The 14,139-nt window shown below is 40.5% G+C and overlaps 2 protein-coding genes across 3 annotated transcripts; one reads left to right on the top strand and one right to left on the bottom strand.

The window, feature by feature from the left end:
• The first annotated feature begins 3,734 nt into the window (after positions 1–3,734).
• Positions 3,735–8,271, top strand: rwdd (RWD domain containing 4). 2 transcript variants are annotated; one of them, XM_028038589.1, is made up of 8 exons: positions 3,735–3,924; positions 4,260–4,340; positions 5,387–5,496; positions 5,822–5,972; positions 6,253–6,358; positions 7,111–7,160; positions 7,277–7,279; positions 7,355–8,271. In XM_028038589.1, exons 1-8 carry the CDS (start codon positions 3,901–3,903, stop codon positions 7,385–7,387), a joined length of 558 nt encoding a protein of 185 aa, XP_027894390.1. In that variant the 5' UTR covers positions 3,735–3,900; the 3' UTR covers positions 7,388–8,271. The 2 variants fall into 2 exon arrangements, with proteins under 2 accessions (XP_027894390.1, XP_027894389.1); XM_028038588.1 differs by having other exon boundaries at positions 6,250–6,358.
• A 2,284-nt stretch (positions 8,272–10,555) lies between these two features.
• On the bottom strand, positions 10,556–13,894 carry ing2 (inhibitor of growth family, member 2). The gene is made up of 2 exons (XM_028038576.1): positions 13,598–13,894; positions 10,556–11,819 (listed from the first exon to the last, which is right to left on the bottom strand). Exons 1-2 carry the CDS (start codon positions 13,740–13,742, stop codon positions 11,119–11,121), a joined length of 846 nt encoding a protein of 281 aa, XP_027894377.1. The 5' UTR covers positions 13,743–13,894; the 3' UTR covers positions 10,556–11,118.
• Positions 13,895–14,139: the final 245 nt, after the last annotated feature.

Raw genomic sequence — 14,139 nt, 5'->3', positions numbered from 1 at the left:
ATTTTTTTCTGGATACTCTGGCTTCCTCCTGTCACCCAGAAACATGCCTGTTAGCTTAACTGCCTCTTCTAATTAGCACTTAGTTGTGGGTGAAGGGTTATTCTGTGTGTGGGAAAGTAAGAAGAATATCCAAAATAGTGGGTCAATAATTGTAAGGATCCCTGGGAAGCATTAACATGTGATAGAAGATAGCTGGAATTTCTAGTTTCTAATTGCAAGATGTCTACTCTACTCACTAAACCATGGTTGTTGTAGTTAGTTGTGTTTATGTATCAAAATTGTACCCACATTATTAAAAATACTCTTTATGATCACTTTTAAAGTTATTTCAAAACATTCATCTGAAGAGTAAGAGTCTTAATTAATTCTGGCAAGTACTTCTCTCTCTCTCTCTCTGAATTGTAGAATGGATAGATTAACCGGGCCTCATCTTTGACAGTAATGTGTCGCCCTCCATTCTCTCTCATCTGACTGTCTTCATCACACTGACTCATTGTTAGAGCACAGAGGAGGACAGACAACCTCTAAAATATCATCATAAGGGTGTATAATAAGTATTATTCTTCCAAGCCTTTTGCTTACTCTGGGAACAGTGTCACATGCATGCATTGATGGTGCAGTATAAAACTCCCCTTTGACAGGAAGAAACCTCCAGCTCCAGCAGGACCAGAACCGGAACCTGGCTCTTGTACCATCTGTCACAACTCACTGGGAGATTGAGAGAACAGAGTATATGCTGAAAAAATAAGCAGCAGCACTGATCCAGGAGTATGTTCTGTGTTACTCTAACGACCGTAGCACCAAATTAGCCACAAAGTGGCTTTAGAGCAACAAGGTCAATGTCCAAGTATCCAAAAAATGTGTATTTTTCTCTTTAAAAATCTCCTTCCTACTGTACTCAGGACTTTCTTCAACATAATGAAGGTTTTTGCTTCCTTCTTGAGTCACTGCAAAGCCCATCTATTCTTTTTATATGTATGTATGAATTGCTAATAGTAGAACCAGCAAAACCCCAGGGGAAGTTACACGTTCACAGAAAGTTGTAAAGCATTTTTCTTCAGATGCCTGATGCTTTTATCTACTGCGCACATGCATGCTCCACATCAATATTTTTCTTCCAATATTTCTCTCATCTGCCTGTTTTTGCTGTACCTTAATGGGAAAAAAAATCAAAAGAGGATATGTTTACTGTTATTGAAAAAACCAAAAAACTCAAGCTTTTGGTGTCCAGAGTGTCTAGCTACAGAAATATTTTTTTAAATAGTAAAATATAAGTTGTCTTTTCTTCTTTATTGAAGATGGACAGAGCAGAAATCAAGCCAGCAACCCACCAATTACAGGACGAACTCCTGCCACTGTCAACACAATCTTCTCGATGTTTGGTGCTTTAGTTACAGATGCTTTTGAAATAGCACCACACATTAAGAAGACAATTAAAATACATCTAAGGATGCATTAGACAAAATTAACTCACTCTTTGGAGGGGTAGTAGGCACCCCTCCAAAAAAACTTGGAAGAAGTGCCAGATGTCTGGATGAATGGGTAAAAGTGCTGGTGGAGTCTACTTTGGAGAGACAGCATGGCCTGCCAAATGGATGATAGTGATGGCATGGTCAATATCTGCTTGTGATAAGAAAAGTCATGAAACTTAATGATGCTGTTAATACTAGGAGTATCTGAACTGTGTGGAGCCAACAGGTCTTTAATTGAAACTCTTTTTGGCTGATTATTTGTATGCTGAATATATGGTACTGACAGAGTTGACAGAAAAAGGTGGATTGCTGAATATGCCTATCATAAAATCCATTATAACTTCCTTGGTCAGCAGAAAGTCAACTGTGTTGAGTTCTAAAGGGGAAGCTGGAGGTTTAGGACAGTGGTTGGTAGAGTCAGGAATCATTTCTTTGCCTAGGCCAATTTCCTTTGTAAACCAGACTAAAAATAAAATTACAAACTCTTTTCTGAGATGATTCTAAAACGCGGACGAAAGGACATTTATTGCAATGGGTGGAGTGAGGTAATTTGCTAAATCAGTCCACCTGAGATGTCAACCAGTGGGGGAAGAGTTTTTGTCATGATTGTCACCACAAATGAAGCAAAGTTCCAGATTTCTGCAGCTGGAAGCAGAACGAACAGCTGAGGTAGTTTCATTTATTGTAGACCGTCCTGACTTCATGATAGAAATCTGGCTACCTTGTTTGTCAGTGGTCAATGGGTTTGGAATTACTGGTGGAGGAGGAGCAACAGCGCACTGGGAATCTAGAGTTCAGGAACTGGTTGATGAGGAAGACTATGAGCAGGGAAGGATAATTGTACATGCCAGAGCTGGGTGGGAAGAGGTTCCGCTGAGACTGCATGAAAGAGATGGCAAAGATTCGGAGCACTTCTCAGAGTCAAGCAACATCCAGTATGTTCTCTGATTAAACAGAAAACAGCCATACATGAGATTGATAGAAACTGGTGCCTCTGAAACGGAAAAACAAAGAAATAGTCATTGAGTGTTGGCCTATTGTCTGGTGGACAGGCAGAGCAAACTGAATTACTTTAGAGTCGGAAGGTCAGGGTAAATTCAATTGGTTTGAAATCTCTTGAGTCAAAGCATTATGGGAGAGAAGCATTAAGGAAGTCACTGATAAAGAAAAGTCAGATCCAGTCTTAAGGAAACTCCATGATCCAACAGAAGAAAGTTCTCTGGTTTTTTGAGACCAAAATGAAGTTTTTTGGTGATCAGACGATGTTTGATGAACATTAAATACTGCATATCACTACAAGCAGAACATCCCCACTGTGAAGCATGTTGGTGGTGACAGCATCATGCCACTGGGACATATTTTACCAGCATACAGGCTTGTAAAGGTAGAAGGTAAAATGAATGCAAAATTTTTGAAAAATTCTTAAGAACAATTCGTTTCTATCTGCTAATGGACAACTACAACTTTAGATAATATTAATTTAAAGCAAGACAACAAGCCAAAGCGTCCAGCTAAAGCTGCACACAGATGGTTTGAAGACAGCAAGGTGGTTGTTCTAGAGTGGTCCAGTCAAAGCCCAGAGTTCAGTCTGACAGAGAATCTATGGCTGGACTCAAAAATAACTGTTCACAGCTGATCAAACAAAGTGTATTTCATACACTTTGCATCCATACAAACATTGCATCCATCTGTTTTATGTCAATCAAACAATTTGTACTTCTTGCTTGAAATCAATTAAATTAATTGCCAAATTTAAAAACAACTTAAATATCAGCAACTATTTTGAGAAAGTTGCATTGTTGACTTTCAATAATTGTTGTTAAATTCCTGAACATCAATTAGTCCACTATTTAATTAGTTTTTAAAGATTAAGACAATTTAAACATTTTTAATCTGTTCAGTAAACCAGGATTTTGTCAGCATTCTGTCAAAATCCTGTCAGAATGTGAGGACAAAGTAGTACTGGATGTGGTCCAAAAGTTAGTCTTTCTGAATGTGACCACTTTAAATTAAAGTTTTTACCGCCATCTGGTGTCTATGTTGAGGTCATACAGTTTCAAAGTCGGCCTTTTATCACCTGAAGAACATTTTCAGGATTTGAGGACTAATATCTCAGAAAAACCTAGAGAAACTCATCCGTGCACTTATCTTTAGTCGCATTGATTAGTCGCAACAGTGTCCTCACAGGTCTGAAATAATCCATTTCTCTATTTTTGTGGTAAAACTCGACGTCCCAGCCATGTGCATTCAACTACGCATGCGTGCGCTGTCATGTGGGACTCCTGACTGCACCCGGCTTGGGAAGTTCAGACATTATCAGCTACGGTTACTGGTGACGGTGTAACGACAGCAATGTGTTGCTAACTGTATCTATTTTAGAGTGAAGCTGTGCGCGTGGACCCTATGACGTAGAAGCCGAAGGGGCAACATGACAGCTAACGAGGATCAGGAGGTATGAAGCAGCTGGAGGCTAGCTGCTGTTAGCAGCTAGATGCTAAAACTGGAGCGTTAGATAGCAAACAGGTTAGCCGGTAGCAAAGCTCTAATGATCAAAACCAACCAGAATATTTCTACCACAGGACGTATCACCTTTATTACATGTTAATGAAGTTAAGGGCAGATTGTTACTGGCATTAACTGTAATTCGACATCTACAGAAACATGAGTCGTGTTTCAACGTTATTATTCTGCAACATTGTGTTGCTGTTTTGGTAAAAAGTCACATTTTCAGATGATCTGCTCTGCTGCAGATATGATGTAAAATGTTTGTCTTTTTTTTCCTCCAAGATGGAGCTGGAAGCTCTTCGCTCCATCTATGAAGGGGATGAGTGCTTCAAGGAGATCAGTCCAGTTTCCTTCCAGTTCAGGGTGGGTACCATCCTCTGCTCTGTTCCCTTCACTGGCTCCTGCACTCACAGTGACTCCAATGTTGTGGTTCATAAGCTCTGCAACTTTAGTTCTAGTACTGGCAATTTAGAACATCATCAGATTATTGTTCAGCATGTTTTGATGTATATTGTGATGACCATTGTGCAGTTTTTAAGCTTCAAGAAGCAAAAAATTATTGGCAATCTTCACTAATTAGAAGTCACTGGCACATAAACAAAATCCTGGTGAAATTTTGTTTTGTCTAACTACCAAGACTATGTGCTGCAGAAGAAACGGATTAAGGGGTGCACCAATGACAGCTTTCTGGCTGACCACTGACCTTTGAAAAGTCTGACCTGTCGATTTTTATTTTTTTTTGTCTGAAAAGTAGCTAAATATTTTGGCAAAGTCACTAATATTGTAACAGTCGGGTGACTGTGGTTAACCACAGACATCAGCCCTGCCTCATGGCAGAGCAGAAGAGAACAGTGGCTGACGTTCAGACCATTGCAGAGAGCAAGAAGAACTGATGGATACGATCAGTTTCACATATAAGTATCAATTGACCTAGTAAAATCAAGGAAATCAGGGCCAATTTATCGGTGCATCCCTAAATAGATGTTCTTGAAATCATTGTTGTCTTTTCTTAGTAATGGTTGCCTCCAAAGGAAAGTGTGAAACCATCATTGCTTTGCTTCAAAGTGACCTCACTTGTAAGAAATCTCGTGGTGAGAAGTAAAGAAGACGGCTTCAGGATGTCCAAGCATCCACCGGCGAAACAAAGCGTCTCAAAGATCAGGACCATGGATTTTCTCCAAATGTTAATATGCATTATATGCAATATGTACACATTTTTAGTTCTTTTATTCTTCAGTAAACCAACACAATTTGTGAACATAGTGTATGTTGGAGCCACGAAATACAACGTTTGTTCCAGTGCAGAAATCTTTGGTTTAGACAGACAAATTATAGTGAAATAGTTGAAATTTCTATGACCCATTTCCTGATTATTATCTTTGGCCTTTTGGTTGAATATTGTGTAACAGGTTGGAGACCTTGAGGACACAAAAGCATTTATCCTGGACATCAGCTGGCCAGACACGTATCCAGAGACGGCGCCACAAATCTCCCTGGACGCCTTTTTCAACAACAGGATGTAAGCTGCAAGCAGTGGGGTTCAGTCAAAGTAAACCGCTTTGATGGTAGCCATGTTCATGTTCTACCATGGAACTGCTCTGAGCAGACCGCAAGAACCAATTCAACCAGTGGATTGACTGTTGACATCACTCTCTTCTAGTCATACTCACCGGTCAGGGTGCTTCCCTGTCACACTCACTTCAGATCTTTATTTGTGATTTATTTTAAAACCACTCATCATGTTCCTTCCACTCGTCAGTTAATCACTATCTATTGGTTTACCACATAAAGTCCTAGTAAAGTACTGTATGAGACGGTCTGCGGTGGTTTGTTTGTGCTAACAGCTCTGCAGAGACGAAGCAGCTTATCCTGTCAAAGCTGGAGCCGCAGGTGGAGGCCAGCCTGGGCTCTGCCATGATGTACACTCTGTTTGAGTGGGCAAAGGAGAACCAGGAGGAACTCATGGAGAACCACAGGCCTGTTGTGACTGCTGTGGTCAGTGTGCTTAAACTTCATTCTTCTGCTGTTTTTCTAAGAGTGACTGCAGCAGGGAGTGTGTTCCAGTAAACCTGCTCACTTATTCGAGACGTTTGAATTTTTTAGACATTTTTTTGAGTTGCAAAAGCAGTTTTGGAAGCAGATAACATTTTCCCAACCTTGCCTTTTTGTTGCATAGTTTGTTTTGTTTTTTTCAAACGTCATATGATAAAAGATTCCAAATATAATGTGTTGGGGTTTTATAAAAATAACACATTAATATTTATGTGTACAGCAGGCCCTGACATCCAACACTGAGGTGACGACTCCCTCTGCAGCAAAGAAGAGAGAGAAGAAGGAGCAACTGACAAAAGCACAGAAAAGAAGAATGATCAACAGAACAGGTGGCATATTCTCTCATGTTTTATATGGAAATGAATAATAACGAGCAACTGATGAAAGCCAAATCAGAAAAGTATGTTGTCCGTTTGTATTCAGCGTTAGTGAGTCTGCCTTTACACATCCACAGACTGAAATCTTTACATTTTTTCTTTTTGAAATAACTAGAGAAGTCAGATTGGGTGGAAAGAACCTGTTCGTACCATTTTTCAGTTACTGCCAAAGATTCTCAGTTGGATTTATGCAAGTCTGGACTTGGGCTAGGCCGTTCTAACATACATACACGTTTTGATGTAAACCATTCCAGCTTGAATCGTGCACAGCATCACCGTTTGTTGTCTTGACAACTGCAGTCCCACCTGAGCTGTAGATCTCTGCAGCTGCTCCAGAGCTGCCATGAGTTTATGTAGTTGAGAAATGGATCTGTAGGTTTGTAAAGTGGCAAAATGCTATTAGTACATGAACTAATGCAGAATAATACAATAACAATGATAATGATACATTCCCACTTCTGTTTATGGTGCATTCAGTGTCAAACAGAAAAAAATGCTTGGAAAGCAGACTGAAGGTGATTTTTAAGTCTTGTTTAGAATACATTGAATGTTGGTGAACAAAACAACATGCATTCAGACCTTTTCCCTGACACTTAACTGTAGTTTAGAGATTAAGCTGTACAACCAAAGTAATAGTTATTTTTCACATATTTCCTATGTCTTTATTCTGTAGTCCACCCCTAAAATATTCTTAATGCTTTCAGACAATAAAGGGGAGCTGCCAAGAGGCTGGAACTGGGTTGATGTGATTAAGGTATGTGCAGTACCATATTTCTCCACTAGATGGCCAAACTGAATACTTTTTGAGCTCTCATTCATGTTGACTTTTTCCTTTTCTGTTCTTTTTAAAATGGCTGCTTGACCAACCAGCATGTAAGTACAACTAGTTTCTTAACTGATTATATTTTCCTAATTGACCTCATTATTTTCCCTCATGTCCATGAACAGCTGAGTAAAACTGGAGGAAAGGATGACGACTAGAGCAGAAGCTGTCACACGCTTGAACTCCAAACTTGCTGCTGCTGCTGCAGCTGCGACTGTGCTGCAGATGCCTTCACAGTCAGCTGCAGTGGCATGGGACATTCAGCTGCTGCTGCCATAAACACACCCCATCACTGGTGTTCCTTCTCCGGTCAGCTGAGCAGGCTGTTCGTCCTCCATCAGGGCGGAGCTTCACCTGCTCACACTTGATGTCACTGCCATGTTTTCAGTCTCACGTTACTCACTGAACACATTAATGTTGGATCTAAACTAGTGTTCCGCTGTTACTTTAAGGTGCTGTGTGACTTTCTTAAAGAATAGACATTTTTAATGCCACAGAGAATATTACTAATTTTCCTGTTTTCTTTATAAATTGTAAATCTGGAAATGTTTATATATATAAATAAACCCACATTTTGTCAACTGCTTGTTCATTTTTAAAGATACTCACTGCTGGTGCAGCTTAGCTTAATAGCATAGAAATGTCCTTTATTGCCCCACACTGGGGAAACTCAGGTGTAACAGCAGCATTGAGGTATGTAGGTTCACACAAAAGTTCAAAAAGTGTTAAAAATATATCAAAATTCAGAATATTACACTGTACAATATTAACAAAAAACAGTGTATAGTTCTCAGAAATGGAAATGGTGTACTCTGACTCGAGATGTGCATCTGAGTATAACTTTTTATAAATGTACATAATTTTCATGTGTATTGGATATTAAAAAGTAAAGACACTTTATAATCAGTGCAGTGCAGAAAAAGAGATGCAATAACAGCAGAAATGTCATTAAAATGAGTAAAACTGCAAATGATTGAACAAATGCCTGTAATGTAAACGTATTGAGAGCAGTGATGAATCTAAAGTGTAGCAGCTGCTGGGAGGAAGGATTTACGATAACGCTCTTTAGTGCGCCCGGGATGCAGCAGTCTGTTGCTGAAGGAACTCTCCAGTTCAGCAACAGCTTCATGCATGGAGTGGGAGACATCAGTGATGTTATTTTAGAAAGCTGTTAAAATACAAACACTACAACCCATTTCTCATTAAACATTCCTAATTTAAAGATTTTAAATCTGACTGATGTAAGGTTTTTGCTTAATGTTTTATCTTTCATAAATTACAACAAAACTGATTTTGTGTTTGTTGCTTTGTAGAGTGATCAGATGAAATTTGTTTTTATTTTAAAGAGCTCTCCTAGCGGTGGGGAACACAAGACCTTTATTCAATGATCTGACATGTTAATGAAAATCAAAACTACAGACAATAACTATTTGGTTATCTATTTTGTCCTTGCATTGGAACAGAACAAGTTTGTCTCCAGGTCAGTAATGTAATACTTTCTTTTGCTTGACCACTAGTTAACTCAGAATCAAAGAAAAAGCAGCTTTAGCTAAAATGCATTAGCTTTAAGTAAGGCTTTACTTAAAGCTAAGATCTCTGGAAGCCATTCAACTGCCTGTTTGAGATTAATGCTTGTTTTAATAAATTACAAACTGTTGGTTTGTCTACAGGGGCTGCACAGTGGCGCAGTTGGTAGCACTGTTGCCTTGCAGCAAGAAGGTCCTGGGTTCGATTCCCGGCCGGGGTCTTTCTGCATGGAGTTTGCATGTTCTCCCTGTGCATGCGTGGGTTCTCTCCGGGTACTCCGGCTTCCTCCCACAGTCCAAAAACGTGACTGTTAGGTTAATTGGTCTATCTAAATTCTCCCTAGGTGTGAGTGTGTGTGTGAATGGTTGTTTGTCCTGTATGTCTTTGTGTTGCCCTGCGACAGACTGGCGACCTGTCCAGGGTGTACCCCGCCTCCCGCCTGGAATGTAGCTGGAGATGGGCACCAGCAACCCTCCCGACCCCATTGGGGACAAGGGTGAACAGACAATGGATGGATGGATGGATGGTTTGTCTACAGCTCATCTTTGCAGTTCGAAACTTAACTTGCAACCCAGTTACGATCCAACATGAAAAATATATTAAAACTTATTTTTTCCATAGACTGTGACCAGAACTCTGGTTCTGTTCTCATACAGTAACCCACTAGAATCTGTGGCAGAACATTAGGGCCACTAAAGATAAAGAATTCTGACTTTAAGCTTAGATTTTTTTTCAATGGTTTTAATAGTTTTCCTTAAGGATCCACTATGAGGAGCTTGGGAGTGTTTCTGGGGAGAGAAGTCCACAACCTCCTTCTGCAACCTCACCTCTAATAAGCAGGACAAAGTAGATGATGGATTCTGAAGGGTTAACAAAATAAAATTAATTTGAACTAAAACTGAAAGAATTCCTACATCAGCTCTTGTGTTTCTTGTGCATTCTGGTCTGTCTGGTTCTGTTGGAGGTTTTCTTCCTGTTAACCCTCCCGCGGTCTTCGGAGGAGTGTGACAAAACGTTAAGGTTGGACAGGAGTGAAGCTGGAGGTTGTCCTGTCAGACCATTAGATTCCGAGAAAACACACAAAAAAAAACCTCGAAGCGCACAGAGAAAAAAACTAGAAGGGTCCAAATTAAGACCAAGGGAGGGTCGCTCCATGCATGCTCTGTAGGAGGGATTGCTGCAAACTCAACACAAAGCAAGTGATTGTTGTCACTGTGTTGTTCCTGAAGGAATGAATGCTGCAGGTCAATGACTCAAAGCTTTACTGGACTGGGTTTCCTTAGAAATTTTTTTAACTAATTTGAATTATAAACTGAGCTTAATGTACTGTTTGATAAGTATCAATTGAAATGCATGTATGACTGAGTTGAAATTATTTCATTTCAGTCATAATTGAAATAATGACTTGTAAAGTGTCACATTTGTTGTGAATTGATGCTAAATGGATAAACTAAATTGAAACTAGGCAAATGGCATAGAAGTAAAAAAAAAAAAAAGAAAAATGTTACAGTATGAAAGTAACATTTATTCTTTCACCGTTCAAAGAATTGACAATATGATTAAAATTTCTAACTCCCCTGAAAACATTTATCTCTGAAAGTTTTAAAAGCAAATGGGAACCTAATCAAATTCTCAGTATTGAAACTAGAGAGAAATTATTTATCAAAAGATGAACAAAACTGTATTTAAGTTACAGGTCATAAGAGGTGACTGACCCCAACGTGCATCAGCAGCACAGTTTCAGTATTCTAGGAGAATGCTTCCTCTGGGATTTTTCCCAGCAAATAAAAAGTGAATGGTAAGTTTGTAACCACTGAATGTTTTAATGGGTATAAAACAAAAATACATAATGGTGAAAACAAACAATTTTTTATCAATCTCCCATCAACAATCTTTTCCCAAATGAAATTCTGAGTCTCTGATGAACATACTTAACTTTCAAGGCTCTCTTTTAGAATTCATCAATGTATGAAGAGAGTTCAACACAGATTCTGATCAGACAGAACTTATTAAAAATCCTCAAAGAAAAAATGCAGCCAAAACTTAATAATAACTGGATTATCTTTCTTCACAGGAATTTAGTCCAGAGCGACAAGGTTTAAGTAAGTCTAAGAAAGTTTTTATTGTCTTCATACTTTATTCAAATTAAAACAAATCTTGAATCTAAAATAAATCTTATAAAAACAGCAATTGTGTGGAAGAGGGCAGCTTCATATAAAGCAGCTTGGCTCCCAGCAGCCTGCAGGAACCAGTTCATTCGTCCAAGTTCTTGATTTCTAAGTGCTGTGGCTAATTATTCATTTGTGCTCCTAAACCAGCACCTGTTCTTTCCTCAGGATGGAGACTAGTTCCCGGTGAGTCACTACCTGGACCTGCGATCTTTTCTGTTCTTGTCCAGGCTTTTGTCCATTGTCTTTTCATTGTCTCCTCTGCATTTGGGACAGTACCACTTTCCCTTGGGTTTGTAGGTGAGACCCACACAAGAGAAGTGGAACCACTCAATGTGGCACTGGTCATTATCGCAGCCGATCATCTCCCCGTAGGAGACCTGCTCGCACAGACAGTAGGTGGGCTCATTGGGGTCGATGGTGAAGTCCACTGGCGAGGCGTCTCGCTCCTGCTTGGATTTGCGTTTTTTCTTCTTTGAAGACTTGGACTTCTTTTCTCGTGGCGGGGGCAGGGGCAGTTCATCCACGGGATCATCCACCAGGGAGCCGTTGGCAGACAAGTGGGTGGAGTCGCGGCTCTCGCTGTTCCGCTGGCGTCTCGGGCGCCGGTTGGAGGTGCGTTCAGGGGCCGGGGACTCCTGGATGCTGGACCGTCGCTCCGTGGTGAGCCGCTCGGCTTCGCTGGGCTCCTGGAGGCAGAGGGAGTGAGAGTCCATTTGGCGTGAACGGTTCTCCACCAGCTCGGTCATCTGAGTCACTACATGGATTTTCTCATCTCCCAGCTCCTGGCTGAGGATCAGCGCTCTCTGCAGTTGGATCTGCAGCCGCTTTCTCTGAGCCGAGTCCTGTTCACCTTTGTATTTCTCAAACACTTCATCCACCTCCTTCAGCACCTCTGCAAAGGACAAGTACACAAATTAATGTGAATGTTTGAACATCTTACCAGGTTTACAGTTGTTTATTAGGGATTAGGCCTTCTCTAGCCAAACAAAGAAATTTGAAACAATAACGATAATATTTATCCTAAGACATTGAACTCAATGGGACAAATCCCAACTGGACCACTGAAGGGAAATGAGAATCAAGAAGAATTGCATAGAAGAGCAATAGTCAGAACAAACAATCTCCAACAGTGTACCTGGTACCTCCTGAGCCATAAAGGCCACAGTCAGCTGAAAGGTCTTGCAAAGTAAGGAGGGTATTTATTTTTGCAACAATATTCGACCTCCAAAATCTGAATTTACAGAATAACTATGCTCACCTTTCACTCCGACCAAGACTGTTAACACCTTTGTTATCACCCTAGACTAAATTACAAAGTTTTCAGCTATTCTAAAATGTAAATTTCCATATGTAGATATTTCATTCACGGTTCAGTAAATATTCTAGAGGCAACATTAGACACATCAGAGGTCTTCATTGGTCCCCACATGAAGTGGGACTGTGGGAATCAACAGATTGAAGAAAAGTCTCAGGGGATTTTCTCCAGATTCATCCACACACGGGACAACCAGGAGCTGGACTTTATCAGTAAGAACGGTCAAATAAGAGAAGGAGGGCTGAGCCGCAATGAATTCCCTGCCTACAGGAAATGACGGCACCCAGATGCTGTGAAGGGGCGGTGGGGGGGCTGTTTAGCAGAGCCTGTCCAGCTCTGCGGTTCACAGAAGGAGCAAACGGAGAAGCGAGTTGGAAATGTTCAAGTCCCCGAAGATTTCTAACTCATCACAATCAATCGGGTGTGTTGGTATCCGTCCCGACACGAGCCGTTCGGGGACGTTTCTGCTCGGCACCCTGCCTCGACTCGAAGCAACAATGACGACTGAAGCTCTGTTTCCTGTAATGTGTGCTTTGTATTCACCAGTCTGCAATGATGAAGCAACACCTTAACCGTGTTGGCCCTCCCTGTCTCGTTGTTATTGAAATTAAGAGCCTCGTGTTTCGCAGCAAATAAGAAGTGCACCAGCGGTTGCCCCTATATAGAGTAAGGACCAGATCACATGATGAAGACTGTAGATTATAGTAAATACAGTCACAAACAAGATTATGTTGGGAAATTAATACATTCATAAGCATCACACCCGCCTACAGTGCGTGTTTCCAAATTCGGCATCACTTAAAACATCAAAGCTATGTTGTTTTTATACGCATTTTAAGTTTAAACGTTGTTTTCAGTGATAATCTTCCCGGTACCTTTATGGCGTTCAGGATTACGGATTTCTACTTAGAAAGTTTGTATTTTTCGATTACACAGCCGTGGTTTCTGCAATATACTTGAGCCGATTTTGCAACTGACGAAATGTGTTTCCAGATAAATATAGCTCATTGTCGTGGCTTTTATATGGGAGAGCCGCGATAAAGAAATATTAAATACCGTAACCAGTTTATGAGGTCTGGTGTAGCACAGCAATGGGGTACAAACATATTCCCGCTGGCGGATTTGGTGCTTGCTTCTGAAACATTTGCTTCGTGCTGTGTGTTTGGCCACATCTAACACAAAACAGCACTGTTTATCAGGTTGGGGAGGAACAAGGACGGCAAGCTTCTCACAAAATGGGAACGCAAGGTTCGCGCCTGCTCCTCCATTTCAACAAACCTTTCCACTCAGCTGTCAATGCTTCCCGATTCTACCTCCAAAACTGGACCAAAAGCGAAAACATGCAGACACGGTACCTTGATACTTTGCATCAATTTCTCGAAGCAGAGAAACATTTCTTTGTATGTCCAGAGGCAGGGACTCCACACATTCCAGGTAATCCTCCACATAGTTGACTAGTTGCTGCGACTTGTCCGCATTCTGATAATGGTGGCCTAACATCGTCTCTGCGATGCATAGAAGCGCCAAACACACCTGAGCAAATTACAAAGATGTGTTGTAAAAAGAAAAAAAAACAAATACTTGGCGACTTTGCAGCTTGTAGGGCAGTTCCAAGCACCAATTCACTTCAAACAAAACTCACACAACTACGCATGCGCGCAAATTTTCCTTTTATGGTATTGCACAGCTTCCTCTTAATGCTGTCGTCACTGAAGGCGGGGCTTTAAAACTGGAAGTTCTCGATGGGACTATTCCTAAAAACACCACTACATCCTACTTACTTTAAATTGATCCACAATTAGTTAGTTATAAAAATAGACCTTAATTGGGAAATACAAATAAGGTTATATAATATACATTTTATATACATTTTATAATATTTTGGGGAATATTTATA

Source organism: Xiphophorus couchianus, chromosome 14, assembly GCF_001444195.1.
Source record: "Xiphophorus couchianus chromosome 14, X_couchianus-1.0, whole genome shotgun sequence".
Classification (NCBI taxonomy): Eukaryota; Metazoa; Chordata; class Actinopteri; order Cyprinodontiformes; family Poeciliidae; genus Xiphophorus; species Xiphophorus couchianus.
Note: the sequence above shows the minus strand (reverse complement) of the source record. Positions and strands in the feature narration are given on the sequence as shown.

Coding starts and splice junctions, on each gene's coding strand:
- ing2 (XM_028038576.1), bottom strand. CDS start 13,742: ATGTTAGGCCACCATTATCAGAATGCGGACAAGTCGCAGCAACTAGTC. Junction 11,820..13,597: donor AATTGATGCAAAGTATCAAG/GTACCGTGTCTG, acceptor TGTCCTTTGCAG/AGGTGCTGAAGGAGGTGGAT.
- rwdd (XM_028038588.1), top strand. CDS start 3,901: ATGACAGCTAACGAGGATCAGGAG. Junction 5,497..5,821: donor GCCTTTTTCAACAACAGGAT/GTAAGCTGCAAG, acceptor TTGTGCTAACAG/CTCTGCAGAGACGAAGCAGC. Junction 6,359..7,110: donor AAGAATGATCAACAGAACAG/GTGGCATATTCT, acceptor TAATGCTTTCAG/ACAATAAAGGGGAGCTGCCA.